General features: G+C 43.5%; 2 protein-coding genes across 5 annotated transcripts in view; one reads left to right on the forward strand and one right to left on the reverse strand.

The window, feature by feature from the left end:
• LOC119466081 (lethal(3)malignant brain tumor-like protein 4) overlaps positions 1 to 735 on the reverse strand; it is a 45919-nt gene extending 45184 nt beyond the window's left edge. For 2 of the 4 annotated variants that reach the window (XM_037726570.2, XM_037726568.2), the window contains exon 1: positions 584 to 734. The gene's annotated coding sequence lies outside the window, so the exon portion shown is untranslated. Of the gene's footprint in view, positions 1 to 104; positions 260 to 583 lie in introns of those variants that run through there. The other 2 variants (XR_005195006.2, XM_037726569.2) reach the window with 2 other exon arrangements.
• Positions 736 to 2084: 1349 nt separating this feature from the next.
• On the forward strand, positions 2085 to 25443 carry LOC119431150 (kinesin-associated protein 3). The gene is made up of 6 exons (XM_037698619.2): positions 2085 to 2990; positions 4552 to 4890; positions 5361 to 5675; positions 13386 to 14195; positions 15213 to 15437; positions 20673 to 25443. The coding sequence occupies exons 1-6, from the start codon at positions 2667 to 2669 to the stop codon at positions 20787 to 20789; spliced, it is 2130 nt and encodes a 709-aa protein (XP_037554547.1). The 5' UTR covers positions 2085 to 2666; the 3' UTR covers positions 20790 to 25443.
• The last annotated feature ends 297 nt before the right edge of the window (positions 25444 to 25740 follow it).

The following is a 25740-nucleotide window of genomic DNA, read 5'->3' on the forward strand; positions in this document are numbered from 1 at the left end:
GCCACTGCTCGCGGCGCAGAGATACACAATAATTAGTGCACACGGAAAGACTGCGTATCGCGCATTCATCGTTTGACAAATGCGTGCCGAGGAAATGTACGTACGGTTGGCGGAGACAAATCTCGTGGGGAAAAAAATAGGCAATTTTCGGCCAAGACGGACAGTGCGGTTCGACGTTGCTCTCCCTTCGTGGAGCTAGCTAGGATTACACTCCTCTCCCCCACTCCACGCGAAAAAAAAAAGTTTCCCTGACACCAACAGAGTCATCTCGGGCGCCAACAAGTATTTTTACAAACATTGCCCCGGCCTTCGCGTAGTTCGGCCATGCGCACACGAATTACTATTTTCCGACAGCCAAATTATTTTCTCCCAGATGTTTTTCGTCGTCGGCAGGCGAAATAAAGCACAAGAGAGTCGCTGCGAGAAAGTCGGGGTGCCAAGTTTTACGCCCGTATTGCTCCTAGAATCGCGACAAAACACAGTGAAAAATTCGTGGCTGTCTCTAAGGGCTCAATTGGCATGGTCTTTCTGCCGACAGTGACAGCCTGTTTTCTTGGAATTACAATAAAAACGACATACGTACTGAATTTTGTCGCCGCCATACCAGCACCAGCGATAATGCCCGCTTTCCCAGTTCTCCGTATGCGCATGCGTTATACCAAGTGCCCTCCTCCCGAGGGCGGGACTTAGCGGCTCACCGCGGCGGCCTTGAGTGCTGGCGCGCGCAGCGGCGCGCCATCGGAAGATCCCAACGAACAAAATCGACGAAGCGCGCGGTGGAAACATGCGTGCGAATATTCTTTGACAAGGCTACGCTCGACAACCTGGCGTTCTCTACCATTGTCTTTGCGCAACGCAAAAAGTAAATTTATCTGCGCACTTCTCAAAATGCGCGCATGCTTGCAAATTTTGAAAGCGCCCGAGTAAATTTTTGAAATATCAGAACAAACACGTAAGTCACAAATGTTGGCGTTGTAGCAGTTGCTCCCGAATAACTAATCGAAAATTGTTTTGCTTCTTTTTTTACAGCTTTTGATGCAATTTTGTTTTTCAGACACGCTAGCATGTATACACTGCAATACACGCGGTGTACATGTCGCAATTAACAAACAATAACGTGTTTAAAAGTAACGTACATGTAAACGTGGCTTGATTGCCGTAAATAGATATTGAAGCATACTGTCCTAAGTTTGTATCCATAAATTTATTTTAATTATGCTCAGTGTATGATGCCTAATATTTTGCGCACATTCGCGCTACAATTTCGGTATGTACGAAATTACTACTTAACTAGTATTAAAGGTAAGCTCCTGAAAATGTAGCTTGTAATTAAGAAATTTATTCATGTGCTTCAGGTCATCTTGACCTATCTCCTATTTCTTTCGTTAATAAATTCAACATTAGTATTCGCAGTTATTACAGCCACCGCGCCGTCGTTACCGTCGTCTGCTGCGCGTCCAAGCAGCAAATGCTAGATGCATCTTTTCACTAGTGCCCCTGAAAACAGAATCTTTAAATTACAATATATACAACGACCTTATGTATATAAGCTTTTTAAACATCAAACCTTCTAAATATATATATATTTGCTTTTTAGCACGTTATAAGTGGTGTTTATGGCGCTTTTTCGGCTCCAAAAATAGCTTTCACCACATTCAAACAGCAAAAGCATAGCCTTTAAGATCTGCATCTTAAATACCATGCCCAGAGTGACCTTATCATGCCTAAAGCATGACCGCTTCCATAAATGTGTTTTTATCACCTGTCACAGGAGGCAGCTTTATAATTAACCTCCGAGATTGGCTTTTGTTACGTTGAGGAAACCGCAACCCAAGAAATCAAAGATTCCTACTTGGGGCAGAGGGTTGTACACATGGAGGAAGTATTTTCCTCCCTCCATGGTTGTACAGTACTGGGTGGTTTTCCTTAAGATTTTGCACTTGCCCATGCTTCTTCTGCTCAAATTTTGTAACAAGATCGCATTTTTTTAATTTATATTGTTTAATACACTTGACCCCTGATTTGTAAAGAAAGAAAAATAACGCAAGCTGCTTTCATCTGCGTCATCTGTGCCCCTCGCTATGCTTAAAACGTGACGGCTATGGCGTTACTTGATCGCTTTCGGCGTAGGCGAAGCGTGACCTTTAATATTAGGTTTTATTAATCACTTGAGGAGAAGGCGATGTGATTTGGTGATGACCATTACGTGTTCTCTGATCAAACCCATCATACCTCCATTAGCTCTATGACAACGGTTCTTGTTTCTTTTTCTGCACGTCTGCTCCACCAGTTGACTTTCGAGTTGCCAACTAGAGATGAAAACACCAACTTATTTGTCTCCGTTTGGGCAGCGTATGAAACCTGCGCATCTCTCACATTGTGCCTCGTTTAATCACGCCGGTGGCAACATCACTGCTGCTACAACAGCCGGAGAATGACGTCCCCGCCTCGAAGACGCGTCAACATGGGCCCGTGACAAGATCGATAAATTGTTTGGGCTGGAATTATCCGAACGGTCTCCGGAAGCAGGTCACACCTATACTGCACATCGGGTCCGCAAAGCAGTAGACAGCTCGAGCCTTGGATCGGTGCGTCATCGCACCTGCGAAGCCCTGAACGCGTACGATCGCTTTTCCACAGGCAGCAGGGAAGTGGCGCGCGCCGAGATGCAGCCTGACGACGTGACTCAGTGCATTCAGAGAAACGTCCGCAACTGCGAACTGGACGTGCATCCGACCGAAAAGGCCCTCGTAGTCCGGTACGAGGTGGAAGCGGTCGTCCTGGCCGACGACGGGCCGGCGCTCGAACAGAGCCGCTCCTGCCAGAAGCTTATACGCGTCAAGAGCATCAATGCCACGACCGACGTGACTGCGCTGGCTCGCGAGATTGTTGCCAAGTGCGACCTCTTGCACGAATCCCAAACGGGCCGAGTGGAGCGGCTGCTTTCGTACCTCCAGCAGCGCAAGGACAACGGGACCGCCAGCAGCAGGGTAATAATTACACATTTTGTTTTTGACAGCTGGCACGTACTGTCGACGCGTCGGACGCTGCCTCGTTTGAAAATACGTTTCAACTATTCCGCGAGCTTTCCGTGTTAACAAAAAAATGAAAATATAAAAAAAAAGCTGGAAGATTGAGCTCTCAATAAGGAACCATATGCAGCGCTGTTCTAGTAATCTGATATATCTTTCTTATTCAAAATTAAGTGCAGCGCTGTTTATGGACTTTCAATGAACACATTATATTTGTTGACTAGTGCGGCTTGTTGTCACTGCAGACCCGCAAGGCTTGCGCACATTAAAGCACAGAGCATAGTGGTAATATATATATATATATATATATATATATATATATATATATATATATATATACACTCATTTTTCAGACTGCATGTACAGCAAATTTAAAAATTTCACAATTTTGAACATACATGTACATCAGAGATAGGATATGTCTATGTCTATCCTGTCTTCTAAGATATAATTCCGTGGCGTAAATTTACTTGGTGTAGTTGATTTCTACACAGCCATCAGCTGCACTGCTTATATATATATTATACTGATCTAATCATGAACCCAGTGCACAACTCAGTCCAGCCAACCTGCAAGGAGCAACACAATTACAATACAGATCGTTCACAGTAAGGTGAAGACTTCAACTGTGGTTGAACAAGGGATGTCTGCGCTAGGTTGCAGGCCAACCTGATCGCTTTCGGCATAGGCGAAGCATGACCTTTGAGATTAAGGTTTTATTAATCACTTGAGAGAAGGCGATGTGATTTGGTGATGCCCATTGCATGTTCTGTGATCAGACCTTATCATACCTCCATTAGCTCTATGACAATGGTTCTTGTTTCTTTTTCTGCACATATATATACCAAATGCAATAGCAGATGCACCTGTGTGGACATCTTGCTTCTTAGCAGTGGCCAACAAGGGATGTCTTTGGTGTCAATTGGTTTTTGTTGGAGTGACCAATTGTACCCAATGGGCACTAAGCTCTGTGCTTTAATGTGTGCAAGCCTTGTGGGCCTGCAGTGACAACAAGCCGCACTAGTCAACAAATATAACGTCCGTGACATTATACACACACACATGTGATACATTATGCATTATTTCAAATCAAGACACCAGGATGGCATACTATTATGCATAAGGCATTTTAATTTTTGCTGCATGGTGCACACTGTATCCATAATTTATTTAATAAGGCCTATTCAAAAGGGGCTTGTTTAATCAGACTGCATATGCCCAACATGAATAAGGTTGTACATTCTCAAACGTCCATGAGCATTAGCAATTACCCTGGCATGCTTACACATGTTTAAAGAGTGGATGTCTTTAACCCTTGGGTTCGAATTCAGTGAACAGCTGACTGTGCTCACCACTATCATTGTGATTTGAGTGTTTTTTTTTGTTTTTTTTCCTCTGGGCACCATTTTGCCCAAAGAGGAGTTAAATTCTTAACTCGCACTCTTGGCAGTGTTTGATTCTGCACCGTCACTTTGACGTGACGTTAGTGTACTAGCCACTAATGTGTCAATGATCTCAGCCCCAGACAGGAGTCCGATCGTTGTCCCAGCATGGAGGTTCGTCACCGTCAGGAGGTCGAGCAGCACCGATGGCCAGCATGGCCTGCCTCGAGTCTTACGTGGACATGCTGTATGAGGAAGGGGAGGACAAGGTGCGCGGCTCGGCCATGGTGCTGCAGCTGGCTCGCAGCCCAGACAACTTGGGCGAGCTGGCAGCCAATGATACCCTGTTATGTGCACTGGCCCGGGTGCTGAGAGAGGACGGCCGCAGGGACACCCAGCTGGCCACCAACCTGGCCTACGTCTTCTTCTGCCTCTCAACTTTCTCACAGTTTCACCCAGTCATTGCCGAGTACAAGGTGGGCCCATTCCTTTGCCAATCGTTAAAGTGTTGCTTCAAACAGAATATAGCAGAGCTTTGAAAAGGGGATACCCATTGCCATGCTTAAGCAGTACATGCTGAAAATACTCAATGGCTACAGCATTCTACTGTTGAATGCGAGGCCATGGGCTTGATTTCCGAAGGCATTCCAATGGGATGGAATGTGGAAACACTTCTCTAATGTGCTTTAAATTGTTGCATTTAAAAAAATGCCAGCGGTCAATATTATTTCAGAGTCAATAGCAAAGCAACAGCCGTGACTGCAAGAAATGTACCTAAATTTATACACAGGTGTCTCCAGTTTGCATAAATACTGATATAAAATAAATATAATAACAAAATATTAAAATAAGGTATTGTCTCTTTACATAACCAAGATGGCATACTGTGTGCAAGAAAGATAAGGCCAAAAATATTGTAAATAATCATTGTGTCTTGATAATCTAGGTTGGCTCCATCTGCCTAGATTTGGTGGAGTATGAGCTGCGACGGCATGCTCACTGGAGAGAGGAGCTGTCACGAGCACCAGACGACGAGCGTAGTCGGCGCAAGTTTATGGGGCTAACACGCCGACAGGACCAGCTTCTACGTGTGTGCCTCTACCTGCTTCTCAACGTGGCTGAGGAGCCACGCAGCGAGATCAAGATGGTCAACCGTGGACTTGTGCCCATGCTTGTTGAGTGCCTTGAACGGGAACAGACGGACCTGCTCCTGATTGCAGTCTGCTTCTTGAAGAAGCTCTCCATCTACTATGAGAATCAGGTCTGGTACCGTTGCATCTTTTTCAGAGCTATAGTTCAACCACCTGTTGTGCACACGCGCCATCCACAGGGTTGTACACTCTTTTGGGGAGATATAACTTCAGCATCTGCTCAACTTCATGGAAAAAGTGACTTATAATATGCTGAAGAAATCTGTTAATAAACGTATAAGATGCAGGCCTCCATTCCGAAATAAAGCCACTGCCAGCGCTAGAATACCAATAAGTTTACACACTTAGGAGAAGCTGCTCATTATACAGTAAACTCTCAGTTGTATGAATGTCGGTTAAACAAATATTTCAGAACAACAAGCTTTTAGAAAATTCCCGGCGGTTCTTTTATGCAACCTATGCAAAAATCTTTCAGTTAAACAAATTTCTGAATAGCGAATATTCAGTTAAACAAATTTCTGAATAGCGAATATTTCAATTGAATGAACTTGATCAGTGGATGGGAGGTGCGGTGACCATGGCGGTGCTTGTGTCCGTGTAGTGTGGTGCCATATGAAAAAAAATTGTGATTCTATAATCAGTATGCAGCCTATGTATGCAGCCTAAACAGCTTTGCTGGTAATCTGTCCTGATATGAATGTTGCAGCCCCACGAATTTTTTCTTTGGGATCGGTTTTGTTCAGCCAACTGCGTTTTTGATAACAACAGCAGGATTGCAGTTTGTGCACCGTGTGCCCACTTTCGTAATGAGTTCGACGAAACAGAAGTGGTTGTCTCTGTCAGACAAGCTCAATATCCTTCTGTGTCTGGACAGCAGTCAAAGGCAAGTGGACGTTGCGAAGGACTACAGAATTGCACCGTCAGCCTTGTCAATGATAGCGAAACAAAAATCGAAGCTCAAAGGTGAAACTTGATTCAATCCCACCAGGAAACGACTCTGCATGAAATTGCATTTCACACTTTTGACTCGATGTCTGCTGTGCCCTATGCTGTTCCATATTCCAGGGAATATTCAGTTTGGTGAACTTTCAGTTTAGTGAACCTTGGGTCTCTCGAAGTTCACTCAAGGGAGAGTTCACTGAATTATTCAAACCAATATGGCTCCAACCTTTGTTCATAGTTGTGCAACAAAAAGATGACCAATATATGACACCTAACGGAGATATCTGTTGATGGAAGACTAGCCTGCTGGCCTCCGCTCCACCTTTGAACTGCTATCAATGCTTGAATATGAATGAGGTATTTCCTCTAAGAGTGGACAACCCTGTGCCTGATGTGCTTTACCATCCACTTGCTTGTTCATGTACACAACTGATTAGTACCCAGCAGCATTTGAGTGCCACAAAATCTTTCTTGAGTTCTAGTTGTGCTCTAGCAAACTGGCACCTAGCTGGTGGTCTTCAACATGAACATATCGCCAAGAACTACCCCAGAATCAGAGTACTAACACTTTCCTACTGTGGAGTCTTAAACGTGCTCTTGGGACAAAGGAATGACAACACAGTAGTGCAAACAATCAAAATGGCATTTATTGCACTTTTCATACACCAATGCCAGCTAGCCAAATTGCTACCAATAGAACATGCCGATGCGCACGAACGAATAGAGGAAGTCTGACTCACTATGACAGGATATTGAGCTAACAGGTTTAGCCCCCATGTTGGACACCAAACCTAATCGTTTGCTTGTACGGTCATGCAAACGGTGGCGCATTATAACGATCAAGTTTGTCCATCCCTGTGCCCCGCTCTGAAACGTCGCGAGACAGTCCTGCAAAGCATGCCGACAGGCGCACAACAAGCCTGCACACTCTTCCAAACCCAGGGACTCCAGAATCAAGGGCAGCAGGGGGGGGCGGTCACCCCCCCAACATTTTTCCAGAGGGGGCAGGGCCCCCCCCCACTTTACGAGCGTTTATGCTGAAATCAAATTGTTGACAAGAGCTATAGTTAAATTTTCAAACTGGTGGTTGTGGGGTTCAATGCTTTCCAGAAGGCCGATGATCAACTGGGCGTACAATGGTGGCACGATGGCTGGTTGGTTAAGAAGCCACAAATTAAGGCACGCCACTCAACATACCAGTAACCAAACTCTTCATTAAATCTCAACTATGCAAACAGCCGCACAAAAAATTGGCGGAAAATTGACTTACACACGGTGAGGGAACACCAACGCATCAATGGATAAGAAACGTTTCCCTCGTGCCACTGCACTTCCCTACAAAATAATACACAAGCCAGGCAATCACCGGACACTGCATATTTCCAAACTACCTCTTAAGATCCAACAAAACTGACCACAACTCTTGCAAATGCGGAAAACCTGCACAAAAGATCGATGACCAGCTCATAGACTGCCCCCTAACAAGAAAGGAAAGACTACTACTGACACGCAAATTTCCAAACACCACAGAATACAAACTTGAAATAATCAAACACCACAGTACATACCAAGCCCTTGAAGAACTCGTAAAAAAATTCAACCAGATCATTGACCAAGCCTACCTGCCCCGATCTTGGCTCCACGGCAGCCAGCCTTCGATAACACTACTGAACGGAAACCTATCAGTCGGATACAATAGCATATCCTTAAGTTCAGCGTTTTCTTCTTCTGTTCCCTTGCTTTTGTTAAAAGCTCTCTTTCCTTTTTATTTTACCTTGCCTCTTTTTTTTTTCAACTCTTCTTGCCTATTAGTTACTTATTCGCTGATCTATTTTATTTATTTCACTAACAATTTAGTCACACACATATGCCGATAGATGAGCTATAAATCAGCTGTTTCAACCAAAATTTTTAAATATAGGCTTTTAGAGACATCGCGATGGCTTCTGCAGCACAATATTACCTGTGCTGGCGGACATCACAAAACATGTGAATAATGTCAACTATAGTTAGCCGGTCAACTAATTCCTGATAATATAGCTTTTTAGCTATTACAGCTAAGCATCTGGTTGCAATCTTAGATTGCTGGCCAGTAGTTAGTAATGAATGTAAGTGGTTTATTCAAAAATAATAATAAAACGGAAGGAAAATATGTTTGCTGGCCGCGGCAATTGCTGTAGCCAGAAGAAAGCTGCGGAACTGCACTTGGATGCCGTTATGAAAAAGTTATTGTCTAGAACGGCAGAAGGAACAGCGGCATTCGGCCTCCTTTGACAACCTCTCCTGCCCATTGCCCTCTTGTCATGCCAGCCAAGAAGCTCGTCAATCTGTGATAATAGCTTCGTACCTAGTGCCTACTTTCTCGTCTACTTGTATCACATTTGTGTACTTTTGTCAGTTCACATTTGCTTCACTGCGGGAGCGAATGCAGAAATGCTAAAAATTATTTTTTCGCAGCTTTCAAACCAGTTTTGTCATTTGTGTGGTCTGCGTAGGTTTTCAGTACTTCTGAAATTTCTTACCATTTTTAAAGTGTATACCAATGCAGAATGAGCGAAGATGCAAATATGTAAAACTTAATACGGCTAAAATGAATTAGAACATTAATAATTGATGTCATTGAAATTATACTAATTATTAAAATAATAAAATCTAATGTAAATAAATGAGAATTGACAAATATTGAGAAAAGAAATAATAAACACAACATACAAAGACGACAATACTTGCCTCCCCCCACTCCCAAATACGTTTTGGAGTCCCTGTCCAAATCCAAGCCAAAGAGACAGCGGCTACTCCAAGGTAACAGTACCTGGTAGCGAAGCTTCCATAGAAACTCATACTTTCAAAACATGGCGGTTCATGTGGCTAAGCGCCATCTGTGTGATGAGGGAACAAAGCAGTATATCTGAACTCCATGGACATAAATCTCAAAAAAGTCACCCTAAAAGCTGGATTGAAACAGGGATGTTCGTTATCACCAACCCTATTTAATATCCATATAAACAACCTTCTGAGAGCAATAAATGACGAGGGACTGGGAGGCGACACTCTCCACCATAACAACAGACCATCAAGAGGTCTATACAAAAATCTCGTGCTTGGCATTAGCTGATGATATTGTGCTTCTGGTTGAATCGGCAGCAGACCTACAAGACCTTCTAAATATCTGTTTCCGAGTTGCAGCTGAGGACTACTTCACGTTCAACACTAAAAGTGCAATGTGTGAGCCTAAACAAAATGTGACAGATTGACATTCACACTACAAAGAAATTCTATAACAAAGACAGCAACTAATAAATACCTTGGAATTGAAATATCAGACAAAAAAAGACCATCTTCAAAAACAAACTGATTCGATAATCAAAAAATTGAACCTTCTAAAAGGCTGAGTATGGAACCTATGCTGACATTCGTACACCCCTTGTTCAGTGGGTTGCACACTGTGGAAAACATTTGCAGTCCCAGCAACAACATACTCAGTTGATGCACTAACATACTTGACCCAAACAATAAAATGCCTAAACTGGCACCAGAACAAACTCAGGTGATGGCTGCTGGCAGGAAACGTTTTCACAGCCAATGCCGCCATAACAGGTCAAATGGGCTGGTCACCGTTTGAAATTCGAGAAGCAAGGTCAAAACTACAAAACATAGGCAGGCTGAAATTTATGCCCGACATAAATTAAGCCACCGAATGTATCTACACTTGCGGTATAGGAGCATAAAGACTCTCTGGATGCAACGACTCGCCTCTATCAAAACAAAGTTCAGCCCAAACCCAAAGTTCCAGGAAACCAAAAGTGAAAGTGTATGGTGTAAAGAACTGAGAAAATGGTTAACACAGACAAGCACAGACATCTGTCAAACAGCGACCTCAAAGAAAAACAGTCTGTCGTGCTATGTGAAACATAAACTGGAACCTGGCAGCAAAGCATACTACAGACCAAGCGTACTACTTTCCAAGCTCGCACAGGATCTTTGGCCACTCTACAACGACGACGTGAACTGTTCGACTCGTACCCTTCATGCTGTTTGTGCGGTACCCCTTAAACAGTTGCTCACGCCTTGCAGGTCTTCCCACACCTGCATGATAAACCTCAGACATCATCAAGTTTGATTGAACTCCTAGGCCTGTCCTGTCAAATGGATGGAGACACAAATGGATCGAGTCCAGTCAAAAAAGAGCCTATTGCTGCGGTGGGATTGACTCTGCAGATGAACTGAAAGCAGACCGGCCGTGGTAATGCCCCACACACCTCCTTTGCCAACTGTGCACACCGGCATGCCACCGCCTGGACATTGATGCGAAGATGACGGCTGCGCAGAGTGCACAGTGGAGCCCACACCAACCCTGCTTCAGGACCGCGTGGATTCCAGCCAGATCTGCCCCTGCGACAGTGACCAAAGCGTTGGCCACAGGCAATGAGATGCGACAGATGTTTTCATCGCCATGCTGCCCAGCAGTTAGTGATGCCAAACTTGGCTTAGCTCGTCTTGGCGCTGTGTTTTCTGCGAAACTGTGGGGAATAGGGGTGTTCTTTTGCGAAACTGTGGTGAAACTCGACAGTGCACAAACAAAAACAAAAGTGAGCTGTGTGAGACAGCAAAAACTATATATTTTTTCCTGTGGCACCTAAAACACCTGTGCTGCATTAAAGGCACTAGGAACTCCTTACTTACTTACTTACTTCCAGCGGAAGGAAAAATAATTTGATGACATATCCGTTAAAAACAGAAGTGATGTCATTTTTGGTCTCAAAGGTGCGAAATTTGTTTTGGTGGCATGCTGTTAGAGTTGTATCTTCAAATACCTTGCAATTCGACTTGATGGGCATTTCGAGATTTCAGCGCGGAAAGCAATGCAGCAAAAGGTAGTTGTACGGATGTCAAAATTGCATGCCTGCACGAACATCGTTTCTTTGCAGGCCGATGAAACCTTTAAGTGTAGAGTGCAGGTCGTATCGTCAGACGCCAAGCCTGTCGGCCAGCGTAGCCGCACGAAAACAGCATAATTAAACAATTGTCTAGCTGTTATATCTCGCTACTCTTAACTGAAGACGTTAAGAAACAATGAAAGCACCCGCACCACCAGAATTCAGATAGTCGTTGACAAGCAAAACAACACATGTGACGGGGGCGTATTGTAACAGGTTACCTTAACAAGCGTGCCTTTCAGCACACCTCAAGAGCTGTATTGCATTGCAAGTGATAGCAGCGCATAAACGCCCCTTTTTGTAGTGGGCACTGAAAATGAGGTATTTATTGTTAATGATAGCGTAAAATAGAGTTGTCTTTTCTTTCCTCGATCGCCCCATGTGTATAAGATTGATTAGGAATTTTATTTTCTTGAATGAATCAAACTGTCTCTCGCCTAAATTAAAGAACGCTTTTTTTTTTCTTTCTCAATGTTTGTTCCCTTCTCACATAGTCATGCTTCGATCGCTGCTCCCCTAGCCACTCTTGCCGATGTCGGTGACAATTGCTTCTGAGTTGCTTTTTGCTCGAAGTTTCGCGACCTATTTGCATCGGCCTTGGTTAATCCCTTTTGTGCCCGAGTTACCCTGTCATTAGGTGTCGATAGCAACGCAACACTCACGCCATCTCTCGTACTATTCTGCAACTACACTGACCGCCGGCGGCGCTTGGCCATGCGGCGAAGTCGGAGAACAGGAGAAGCTAGAGCCATGCGGGGAAAGCAACATCAGGGGATGCGTGAGAGTCAAGTGTACCCACACTACCCATCAAAGGGCTATGCGTGTCCTTCCTTTTTTTTTTTTTAAATCCTTTTTGCTCACCTTGAGTTTAGGCTTAGATGATCCATATTTAAAGGTGTGCCTCTAAGGTCAAATATAAAGTCAAGCTGAAATGGTAGATTATCCTTCGAAGGCATCTAAAGCATCACTTGTATTGATAACAGAGCTTTTGTAAGTAATAAAAGGAGTGCAAATTTAGTGGTGTCTTACAGAGACATATCCAGTTTGTATACCGTCTGTGGTTGAACAGATGCAAGTTAAAAAACAGCAATACCTGGTTTAGTTGTGGGTATTCAGAGTTGGGGGTGAAATGGATGCACAATTTCTATTTTTGTCTATTTCTGAAAAAGGTTGGCGGGCCCAAACCAAAAATCTGCTCACAATACTCACTAAAACCTAACTTTTATTATTGTAAACACAGCACATTTCATTGAGATCAGTTCAGTTAATCCACAGAGAGTATTTCTGCATTTTAAGGGCTCATTCACACTTGCGACTAGGCGAGGTCGCGCGACCAATTGCGACTGGCGTCCAGAAAACTACTCAAGACGAACGATGTTCACACTTACAAATGCGACCGACGAGTCGCTAAACCGGAATGTCTCACGATATGCCGTTCACGTCTGCTTGAAATGTCATCGCCACGTAAAATAAGCGTCAGCGTATACGGACGTCCTGTTCCTTCGCATCTGATTGGTTCAGCTGTTCTGCGACTGCGGTCGCGCGACTGAAAAATCGAGCGGTGAGCGACTGGCCCGAAATGGTCGCATTTCGAGAAAAGCGACCATTTGCGACTACTTGCGACTGGTCGCTTTGCGACCAACTTGGTCGCGCGACCTTGCCTAGTCGCAAGTGTGAATGGGCCCTTAATGTGTTTGAATGAGGAGATGAGAGTTGGACCAAAAAGAGAAAGCTGGAGTTTTTTGGTAGGAACGGCTGCATTAAATGTAAAGTTGAAGGTACCGTGTGTGGCTTTGCAAACAAACAACTGTGTGCAAAGAAGGCATGGCATGACCTTACAAACTTTTTACTTCTGCATATAATGGCATATTTTTGTAAGCATAGTTTTGCGTATCAACTCGCATTGCTCAGAAAGTAACTGGCACTTATTCTTCATCCCAGGCTGAAATGGCTCGGCTACTGACCATTGAACGGCTCGCACCACTGCTCTCTCAGGAGCCGCTCACATCAGCCGTGATACGTCTGCTGCTCAACCTGTCCTTTGACCGTGCGCACCGTGCTGCCATGTCTGCAGTGGGGCTCATCCCAAAGCTCGTTCAGCTCCTTGTCAAGGAAGGACGTGTGGCAGCTGATGAGACACCAATTCTCTGTATCTTGTATCACATGAGCCTCGACGATCGGTGCAAGTCCCAGTTTCCGTACACGGACTGCATGCCGTGGTTGGTCAGGTCCCTCCTGGCAAGCCAGAGTCCACAGCCGGCTCCACTGGCACTAGCCATCAGCCTAGCCAGTCATCGACGCAATGCCCAGCTATTTTCTGGTGCTCTTGAGAAGCTGCTGGAGCGTGCTTTGCAGGATGCAGATGCCCTGTTCTTGCGGCTCGTACGGACTGTGGCACAGCACAGTGGCGCAGCTCGTGGAGCATCCCTCATGTCCCATGCGGACGCCCTGTGTGCTGCACTCATGCAGCATTCCTCGGCAGCTGAGAGTGATTTTGCAGTGGAGTGTGCCTCTACACTAGCACAGCTGGAGGGGGGTCCGTTTGGGAAACTGCTGGACCGACTTTTACCATGGATTCGTAGCCGCCTTGCTGAGGGGCCGGATGAGCTGCTTGTGCCTTTGGTTCAACTGGTGGCCACAGTGGCACGGAGCGGCGAGACTTGTGCCAAGTCCGTCATGCAGCAGAGTCTGGTTGCCGACTTGACGGGCCTGCTCAGAGCCAAGCAGGAGGATGACCAGCTAGTGCTACAGGCGAGTATGCCTTGGCATCATTTCAGTGCCATTTCACGAGCATTTTTGTTAGGCATGCATTCCTATCCTGCATTCTCATTAGCAAAATCGGGAAACGCTCAGACATTGCAAGTGACTTTTATCAATGGGAGCTGAGAACAAAAATGTGACAGGAAGTAAGCTTGTCTTACTGAACAGCTGAGCAGACAATTCTTACGCTAATCTGTGTGCTGTGTGCATGTTTTAACTCTTTCTCTTACCATTGATTCACTCTATACCACTTTGCTAGCCAGTAAAGCCTTTTATGATTCAGCAATATATTTAAACTGCGCGAAGACAAGACATGAACAGAAATAGACAGACACACAAAGCGCTTTGTGTGTGCATTTATGTTTCTGTTCACGCCTTCCTTTTATCACACCCATAAAAAAATGTGGGAGATTACATGTACACGACACCCTCGTCATCATCAGCATCATTAGCCTGTTTTTAAGTGCCATGTAACACAAAGGCCTCTCCCAGAGTTACCTCTGTCCTACAGTTATCTCTGTCCTGTGTCAGCTGAACCCATCCTATACCTTCACATTTTTTCTCCTCACCACATCAAACCCCCCCCCTATTGCCACTCTTTGACAGCATTTTGCGTATAATACACTCTACAATTTTACTACTGATAAAGGCCAACCGATTACTGAGGGATGCATACAGGATCAATATCCCGCTTGTCTTGCTGAGGCCTGTGTCTATTTCATGCTGGCAAATTAGGATCACAATAATGCAGCTTTATTTCACAGAGAGGGATGCTAGGAGTGTGGCCTAAATGCTAGCAATAATGTTGGCTTGGCAACACCACACCTCCATTTACAGCAATTTGATGGCACGTGTATGAAAGCCAGAGGCTAATAGAAACACGCAAGCCAGGCATAGCACTAAAAATGTACATCACACGGGTTAGCTGGAGCAATACTTGTCGGAACCAGATAGCCTATCTTACTTGCTTAAAGACTATCTGATGGTTGTGCGCTTGCTGGCTCGCAGGTGGCGTACGTGTTCGATGCCTTAGTAAGCAGTGGTGGTGCTGCTGTGCGGGAGTCGCTGGTGCAAGGTGCACAGGAGGTGCCAGCGTACTTGCTGGACCTCCTTCACGACCGCAACCCCGAGGTGTGCCGCGTCTGCAGTCACGCATTGACCGTGTTGGCCCACTACTACCCAGAGTGGAACCGTCGGCTGTGTGAGGCACGATTCTGTTGGCACAATGCACAGGTGAGCTCACAGCAGCCTGTATCCCGGTCTCTCCTTGGGACCACTAAGTGCTTGAGTGTGAAGAATGGACCAGTCTTGCACAGAGGCGGCATTCTTTGTACAGTGTGAGCACGTACATACACACAAGGCGTTGTTCATTTACGCAAGTCACACCTCAATATAATGAATACAAATATAACAAATTATGGGTATAATGAAGTCAACCGAAAATGTTTCTTGCCAATATCAGCATGTAACAAATATATATGCCTAAATGAATATCAGATGTAAAGGAAGTATTTTTATGTTCGATGAGACTTTGTTATAGTGAGGTTCAACTGTGGAAAAAAACAAGACAGAGGAGTCACAGGAAGATGTGCACTTGAATACATTGACAAGGATGAAATAGGGAAGCTTCAGCTCAGAGCCAATGTGTTTCAACGAGAGGACTTGAGGACAAGAGAACACCACCCTGACAAAGGCAAGACCTCTTGTTGGAATGTTGGCAGCTAGCTAGGGCTTTCCAGGCTATCAGAGCGCACAGCCGGACGCTGGCGCAGCATGCAGGCGCATGCATCAGATATAGCGAATAGCAATACTACACAAGTCCTAAGCTTGGATCTAGTGAAGCAGTTGACAAGACTCGGGTATAACAAAGAAATTGTACCGGATATAGCGAAGCATTTGCAAAGCCTTGGCAGATTTGGGGCAATGACAAACCTGATAGTACCTAGGACTTCAGTAGTGTTGGTGAACTCGCTTATACTGCCTCACTGTCTTCGAAGTACAAGTTGCTTGGATATGCATATGTCTGCGAAGGATTATTTTAGGGGCGAAGCTCCTTAGGGTCGAGCCTTGTCCGCCATCGTCGCGCCGTTGTAGCCACGCTAGTAGTCGCCGCTCCCGCTAAAGGCGCAGTTGTGCTCTCTTTCTCTTTCTCTCTCGTTCCCGACAGGTGCTCTCTCTCTCTCTCTCGTCCGTAGCTAGGGGCGCTGTGGTGCACAAGGGCGTTCGTTCCCAACATGCGCTCTCTTTCTCGTTCCTGACGCATGCTCTCTTTCTCTCTCATCCGTAGCTAGGGGGGCTGCGGTGCACGAGGGCGTTCATTCCCGACGCGCGCTTTCTTTCTCTCTCGTTCCCAACGCGTGCTCTCTCTCTCTCATCCGTAGCTAGGGGCGCTGCGGTGCACAAGAGCGTTCGTTCCTGACGCGCCAGTGGCGCACCGACGGGGGGGGATTCGGGGGTTGTAACCCCCCCCTGAGGCCGATCGAGTTAACCCGCCCTTTTGTATAACCCCTTTTCTTTCCTTGCGCCTTTGAGTACTGCAACTAAGATGTAAGAGGCGTAATCGCCTGCGAGTACGCAAAAAGCGCATTTTTTGACAATTTCCCGTGAAGAAATTGAAAGTAGTGCTGTTTAGTTGGTATTGGCAAACTGTTAACCCCCCCCTGGCAGAGATCCTGGGTGCGCTACTGTGACGCGCGCTCTCTTTCTCTCTCGTCCGTAGCTCTGGTTTACCCGAATGATCCCCCGGTGCTTCGCCCACTCATCATCATTCACGTCGTGGATATGCGGTGATTTTTTTTTTTTTTCATGATATACCTTTTTGGTTGACTTTGCTTTGTTTACTTTCAATAGAGATTCGATGTAGACAGCACTGCTTTTAGTACTTCACCATACACATCTCTCTAGCTGAGTGGTTTAAAAGTTTACATGCATTTTGTGATTCGTTCCTGCATTTGTCGTTGTGATTCAAATTTTTTAATTGACCATATGCTTTCTTTTGAGTAAAGGTTAAATGCAGACATCTTTTTTTTTTTTTTTTTTTTGATGTGGAGTTGACAGCTGTAAACTTGGTGCTTCAGTTATTTTTTTAGTCTACCAATTTTTAGCAATTTTTGTACTGTATATTTTATTTATTTATTTTACAATACTGCCAATCTCTTGCGAGTTCATAGCAGGCGGGGCACAGAATCAGAATAAATAAAGTCGTCATAAATAAAAGAAGTACCCAGCGTAGGCATTAGTAATACTGGCCGGGTAACAGAGATAACATGCCCGGAGATTATTTCTTAGGGAAAAAAAAGTAACAGTAGTTAATGTAACTGAGATGCTAATAGTGCTTTTTCTAATATGGATACAAAACTGTTTAATGACTCAGTGTTAGTGATTTCTTTGTCTAATTTATTCCATTCCCTAATTACAAGTGGAAAATATGAATATTTAAAACAGTTTGAGTTGGCTGAGAATTCGACCAGCGTTCGGGAGTGCTTATGTCGGGTTGGTCTGGTGGTGGTTAAAGAAATGAACTTATATGTATCAGTTTTAATGTCGCCATTCAGACATTGGAACAAAAACTTAAGTCTTGCTAGTTTTGCTCTGTTTTCAATTGTTAGTAAACCGGCTTTATTTATCATTTCTGTTGGCGAATCAGTTCGTGTGTATTTGATGAATACAAACCTGATTGCCTTACGTTGAACAGCGTCTAGTTGTGATAAAAGTTTCTTATTGTGAGGAAACCAAGCAATTATGGCATATTCTAGGATTGGCTGAACCAGTGTAGCATAGGCAAGCAGTTTCGTTTTAGGAGGTGCGGAGCGGAGTTGGCGTCTAAGAAAAAGAGCTTTTTTTAATGCAGATGACGTGATGTTGCCTACGTGAGTTTCAAACCTGAGATCGTGTGAAAGTGTTATACCCATATATTTGTGCTTGTCAACCCTTGGAATCCTGTTGTTATTAATTGCATAGTTGTAATCAGTTCTTTCTTTCTTCCGATTTATCGTGAGCACTGCAGATTTCTGAATATTAATTTTCATTTGCCAATCTTCGCACCATTTATGAACGCACTGTAATGCGTCATTAAGTGTCTCCTGGTCAGCTGGTGAGTTAATTTCGTGGTACAATATGCAATCATCTGCAAATAGTCGAAATTTTACATTGCATATGGATGGCAAATAATTTATGTACAGAAGGAATAGCACAGATGCCAGGACGTTCTCCTGGGGCACACCTGATGTGACGGGTTCTAATGAGGACGATACATCATGAATTCGTATGAATTGTAATCGATCAGATAGATAGTCCTGGATCCAGTGAACAATAGGACTGTCACCTAAGGCAGAAGTAAGTTTTAAAGTCAATTTTTTGTGGGACACGTGGTCGAACGCCTTGGAAAAATCCAATGGTATCAAGTCAGTTTGTTTCTGGTTGTCAATAGTTAGCGATATGTCGTGCAGTAATTCCACTAGTTGGGTAACTGTTGAGTGCCCCCTCCTAAAGCCATGCTGATATGGGGACAGTATGCAATGTTTTTACAAGTATGTGGTTATGTGTTTGTGTACTATATGCTCTAAAAGCTTGCATGCTGTACAAGTTAGAGAGATCGGCCTATAATTGAGACGTCGGACTTACTTCCGGATTTATGCACGGGGACGATTATAGCAGTTTTCCACTCCCAGGGGACAGTGCAGGATTCTAATGATTTGTTAAAAATTCTATTTAGATATCCATTCCGCATATCTCCGCAAGAAGGTATTTTGTATGTCATCGGGTCCCGTTCCATTTTTCGTGTCCACATTTAACAAAAGGTTCAGTACTCCCTGCGTGCTAACTGAAAGGGGTTCTATAGGCTGACGCAAACATGGGTCTATGGGCGGGTCCCTCCCGTTGTCTGCGGTAAAGACAGACTGGAAGTATCTGTTGAAGGAGTGCGCACAACTCAAGTTGTCATCGTGTGAAGCTGGGTTATCGTCACGCTTCTTGGGATTTATGTGATTCCAAAATTTCCGTGGTGCTGTAGTTAAGAAGTTTGGAAGAATGTTAGAAAAGTAATTATTCTTGGCTGTCCGTATCTTCGACTTCATATCGTTGATTGCACTGCTCACACTTGCTTGAGTAAAAAAGGTGAAGGCTTTAGCCTTAATTTTCTAAGCCTCTTTACTATAATTCCTAGAATACAGGTTTCCGCTGCAGCGATTGTGCCCCGGGCTGCGCGACAGGGTTTGCTTTGTGAACTCGATGCTGCAAAGGGCGTCTTTGCGCTTCTAAACTTCGAGGATGTGATGATGCCCTGGGCTACGTTGCTGCCCTGGGCTATGTGGCCGAGGTGTCTGTCGCGAAAGCAGCAGCTTTTCTTTTTCTATTTTTTTAACATATATATATATATATATATATATATATATATATATATATATATATATATGTATGAAGTCTGCATTCGCAACTAGCACGATCAAGCAGCGAGAGGTAGCACAGCCGATCGAGCACGACACAAGGCTTATCTCTCTCGTCGTTCTCTCTCACAGACACATCCCCACTGCTCCTTATTTCACAGTACAATGTATTTATTTGCAAGTATGTAAAATCATTTTGAAAAAAGGTTTCCTGGTGGTAACTTGTGTTTATTGTACACTTCTGTGAAATTTGTTATATATATATATATATGTGTATGTGTAATATATAAGTGTGTATATATGTATATATATGTATGTGTGTATATATGTATATATATTGCTTTTGCATTCTTATGTTGTATGTGATTGAGTTTGTGTCAAATAATAATATGCAAGATAACAGATTGTAATTGTATACTGGGTGTTATTTTACACAACTGTATTGTACTAGTTTCTATATAATAACATGAAAGTATCTACATGTACTTGTGCTTAAAATACTCTTATATCAACATTTTATGCGTGATTGTATTGATACACCAGCCGCTACCGTGCGTGTCTGGGAGACCGGAGCTTTGTCAAGCCAAAGAAATTTCGGCTTTTTTTCCGGCTCTCCCTTTTTCACCTTGTGTATCCAGTGGTGAAAAAAAAAAAAAACATGATGATAATGATGATTCTGGAAGGCGAAGTGACGAGCAGAGGAAACGGCGGCGTCCAGCATGGTCAAGGATGAGAGCACATTCTGATGCTCGTGGCTTGCGAGCTTAGCTATTCAATATTCATGGCAATAGCGGCAGTGATTATAACTCATCATAATGATGGATGGCGATGATGATGATGATACTACACACTGATATTGTACACTGCAATGTGCTCTTGAATAAGCACTTGAATTGATTGAATCCCTGTATCTGTGAATTTTTACAGTGTATTATAAATTGAGTAACTGGTGGACAGCATTGTAAATTAGAAAATGATAATTTAATATTTTATCCCAATTTGCTCCAGGTAAGTGACAAAAGTTTGTTGATTAGATGAACCCAGGACTTTGTCGATCTGACTTACTTGCTCCCTTTGTATCCAGTGGCTGGCAGTAGTCCAGTCAGGAGAGGCACCAGAGGAACATGAAGAGGGCCCTTGCGAGCAGTTCCTGGACCGATCGGATCTTCTATCCAATGGTAGTGCCGCTTCTGATCCTTGAACTGACTGCCATCAAATCTGGCAGTGACGAGCCTCACAGGACCTGAGAGGTTTCTACAGACTGATGGACATAATCTGTTATTAATGTGACAGACCTTGGACAAGACACGTGCAATAGCCAGCCTTTGTTGGTGATGATGATGATCATCTGTGTGTAAGTGATGGCAGACTGCAAGTGACGTATATAGCATACCTAAATCATGATCGCAGTGGCTGCCACAGTCACATTCCTTTAATTATCATGGGCCCAACATCACGTCTATTTATTATGTTCATGTCTTCTCTGAAGAGGGGGATCCCTGAACTATCGCTGAGTAGGAGGTGCCCAGGTTCCCCTCAGGTATTTCGCCATGTCGAGAAGCAGTAATTGAAATGACTGTGAATGAAAGCAAAGGATAACTTCATCCAAGTTGACTCAGTGAAATAATGCCTAGGTTTGAGCAATATTCTTATGCCATAGATGAACTTCTGTCTTAGGAAAGCAATGTGGGCCTTGTACTTCAAGTTGAAATCTAATGTTACTCCGAGAAATGAACATTGGGTTACTGCATGAATGGAATGATTGCTAAGTGTTATTTCCGTCTTGTATGTCGGAGTTTTGTGGTTGAAATGGATTAGCATGAATGTTGTTTGAGAAGGATTAACTTTAAGAGCATGTTAAGATGTTGACATCGGAATTAAGTTTATCTTAATTGAGTCGAATGCTTTTGAAAGGTCCACAAACAAGGCATCGGCAAAATTATTGTTGTCTATGGCATTTTTAATTTTGTCTGTGAAGGAGAGTAGGGTGAGGTCAGTCGAGTAACCTGTTCTAAATCGGCCACGGCAGCCGCATTTCGATGGGGGCGAAATGTAAGAACACCCACGTACTTAGATTTAGGGGCATGTTAAAGAACCCCAGGAGGTCAAAATTGTTCCAGAGTTTCCCACTACGGCGTGCCTCATAATCAGATTGTGCTTTAGCACGTAAAGCACCATAAGTAATTTTTTTTAATCCGAATTAATGATTTGATAGGATATTGAATTTCTTTCAATAAATGTGTAACTGCTTTTCAATACACTTCTCCATTATTTTACCAAAGAGTGATAAAAGTGAAATTGGCCGATAATTTGATGCGCATAATCTGTCTCCTTTTTTTATATACTGGAATTACCTTAGATATCTTGAGTGAATATGGAAATGACCCTGTCTTGAATGTAAGGTTAATGATATGTGAGAGCGAGGAACCTACAAGATAAGTGATTAATTTTATGCTACCAGACTCAAGTTCATCAGGCTCTGCCCCAGTTAATTTTGGTTGTCGTATAATGTTGATGACTTCGCTAGAATCAGTGGGGAATAAGTAGAATGATTGTGGTGAGCGTTCTAGGGAGTTTTGAAGAATGACGGCAGGAATGATGGCATGATTAATTGTAGCACATGAACACTATTTTTAGGGCTGAATAATATGTAGCATTATGTTAAATTACATTACAGATTTGAGCACGTTTTCAAAGAATGTTAACATCACTCTTTAGTATTGGTTGCAATTAATCATTTAAGTCTTAATGGCTAACAATTGAAGGGCTCCAAGAGGAGGTCCACCAGAGGCTGACAAACTGAAATGGCTCGATAGCAATGGCCACTTCGGACGTTGATGCCAAGGTATCACCTAATACGATTTTTCAGTTTTCCATTTGCCTTGTCACGAATGCCTTCTCCTAGCCCCAGCAACAATGAAGCGCTGCGCTTCATAGAGAACCCAGACCTGAACGTCGCGGCATTGAGTAATCACAATCGTTTGAGCAAGTTGTTTGTACATAATTACTACACAGCTCTTCTCTCTAGTGCACACATGGTGTCAGTTTTCAGTGTCGCTGCAGATGTGTTCTGAAGAAAACTAGAGAAGATTACCGAATAAAATTTTCAAAAGTAATACTTAGTGAAGTAATACAACATGTGAAGGGCTCCAGAGGATGCATTGGAAGAGCCAGTCCAACTCGTTCTATTTACTGTATTTGTGCAATGTTAATAAAAGTTGGGAGGAAAGTAACATTAATATAATTGTTTATTTTTTTAGTAATTGCTCAATTACTTTCGTGGGACAGTAATTAGTAACCATAATCAATTACATTTTTAAAAGGAGTAGTTGTAATTGTAATCAGTTATTTTTTGGTAATGTGTACAAGTCTGATTTAGATGTTATCAAGATGGCAAGGAGTACTGGAATCATTGTGAATGTTCTTGTTGTCTTTGCTCATCATAAAAGGGGCAGTAAATAGCTTTGAGGAAGTTGACAAAAGCTTTGTGTCATGTTAATTAAAATGTGTGATCCACATGTTGTGTGGCTCATCACAGAAACCAGAGGGGTCATCAGCGTTCTGGTGTTGTTTTGTCCTGTAACAAAGATGGGAGACAAAATGCTTCACTTGGAACTGTTGAACTTTTACTGCTGTGTGATTTGCCCACCATTAGAAGGCCACTGTTATAACTAAGAGCAGAGAATGCACTTGTACCGAAGTTAGCTGTCTTGATGTCATTGTCTAGCAATCATGGGCATACACCATTTTTATGGCCATGTACCTTTAACAAAACATTTACAGAGAACTGCTTTGGCAAAACAAGCTGAATTTTCTTTGCCCGCATGCTGGAATTGGCATGAGCATAAGACATGCAATACACATTACGTTTCGGGCTGTTCACCGAGATATAAAGTCCCCTTCTTTGAAATGGTGCTTCATAAAATTTGACTGTGGGTCTACAGGGTCATCCACTCTCAGTGTCACCGCACCATTACCATCCAGCAAAATACTGCGTCAAAATTTCTTCGACATTATTAAAACGAAAGTACGGGCAATGATGCCTAGTGCAGACATCAAATACTAATGGAAGATAATTCTGAATATTTTCATTTTGAACTGGAGTTGCTATGAGCAGTTGAATACTGTAATGAGTGGGTTCCTGTACATAGTATAGTCATGTTTTGGGGTTCAGGTGCAACATTTAAGGAACCTCATGATCCCTCATTATTTCAGAGCCCTTTTTCTGGCTGCAGTATTGATGAAAATCCAGAACTGACAGTATAGGAATTCAAGGGCTCATACTAATATATTCTTATTGCAGCAGCTGAGCCCAAGCCTAGATTTCATCAAATAGCAGTACTGCATAACTGATAACAGAGAATAATGTAAAGCACTGTGGCTGAACGTAGTGTTCACCTCCACCATGAGGTGAGCCATGCTTTGTGTCAGCACTTTTCTCTGTGTGTCCTGTTCAATAGGAAAGCGCAAACGCTACATCACTTTGCGTTTATGCATTTTATGGCTTTTCAGTTTACATGACTAACAGAACTTGATGTTTTAAACAGGCTCTGAAATGCCTTTCTTGCTTCTGTCTCAATCCTCATCATTTCAGTGCTATAGGTGATGAGTGGACAGACCTAGAACACTGCTTCGTCAGTCATGTTTATCCACGCCATACCCATTACTGATGGTGCCTAGTTAGACTAAGACTTGTATCATGCACCAAGTTAAGGACCGCACAAAGAGCGATGGAATAAAAAATATTAGGCCTAACGTAAAGAGGCAGGAAGAGAGCGGTGTGGATCAGAGAGCAAACAGGGATAGCCGATATTCTTCTTGACATTACAAGAAAAAAGTGGAGCTGGGCAGGCCATGCAATGCGTAGGATGGATAACCGGTGGACCATTAGAGTTACAGAATGGGTACCAATAGAAGGGAAGCACAGTCGAGGACGGCAGAAAACTAGGTGGGCTGATGAAGTTAGGAAATTTGCAGGCGCAAGTTGTAATCAGCTAGCGCAAGACAGGGGTATTTGGAGATCGCAGGGAGAGGCCTTCGTCCTGCAGTGGACATAAATATAGGCTGATGATATTGATCATGCACCAAATTTATGGCAAATTGTAAAGCATTCGTATACAGAAAAGGGCATACAGGAGCATTTGTGTTAGGTTGACTGGTTGCTTGAATCATGAAACATGTTTAAGTACCAGTGTGAATTGAACCAAACACAAAAAGTAGACACAGGCACTACCAATGCTGAATTACATCTTGGATTATGTGCTGTAGTACTGTGTTTGCCATGTTTGTGTGTATTCCTTGTGTCCCATTCAATTTTATCCAATAACATGTGTCACCATTTTAGGCGGTCATGATTCACTATCACTTCATCATGCCTAAGACTATGTAGAAGCTGTTCGGGCTCTGTACCTATGCATGGAATTGCTAAGATCAAGCATTGCAGGCAAACCTCAGCAGGAGGCTGTTTGAGGACTAAGGTTTGTATGTTGTACAGAACACACTGGAATGCAGCACAGACCTACTTATGCTGGTCAGGATTCTGTGTTCCTTGTTGTGTGTGAGCAGCTTGGCGTCAGCATGCATTTTAAAGTGCACATTGTACTGACCTTGATACAAGCGAAATGCTAGCCAACTGCTTTATAGCGAGGCGCGGGTCATTGTGCGCAGGCCGCAAGTGTGCAGTATTTCACAGCTCTAAAAAGAGTTCTCCACAACAAAGCTTTTTTTTTTTTTCCCCTTTTCCATGACTCTGCTCTTTGCACAGACTGCCCTGCTCACATTTGGCTGAGTGCTCTTGTATATTTTTGCAATGCTTTATTTATTTCACAATAAAATGAAAATCATTGCTGAGCTCAGATGTTTCGTGTCGTGCACTCACTGAAAACCCTCCTGTTAAAGCAACAGCAGACAATTTTTGTCAGGTCTGCCACCAATTCACATGTGTCCTACTGAAATACACAGTTGAACTCAGGGGCCGTATTCTGAAACGTTCCACTTCGGCGAAATTTCTTTTTCGCTTTCAGGCGCGCGATGATTGGCTGTTTTAACAAAATTGGATGAGCTGATTGGATGGTTGAGCCCGACGTCATTCAATTTTACTCAACCAGCCAATCAGCGCACACCTAAAAGCGAAAAAGAAATTTCGCCGAAGT

Source organism: Dermacentor silvarum, chromosome 10 (genome assembly GCF_013339745.2).
Source record: "Dermacentor silvarum isolate Dsil-2018 chromosome 10, BIME_Dsil_1.4, whole genome shotgun sequence".
NCBI classification, from domain to species: Eukaryota; Metazoa; Arthropoda; class Arachnida; order Ixodida; family Ixodidae; genus Dermacentor; species Dermacentor silvarum.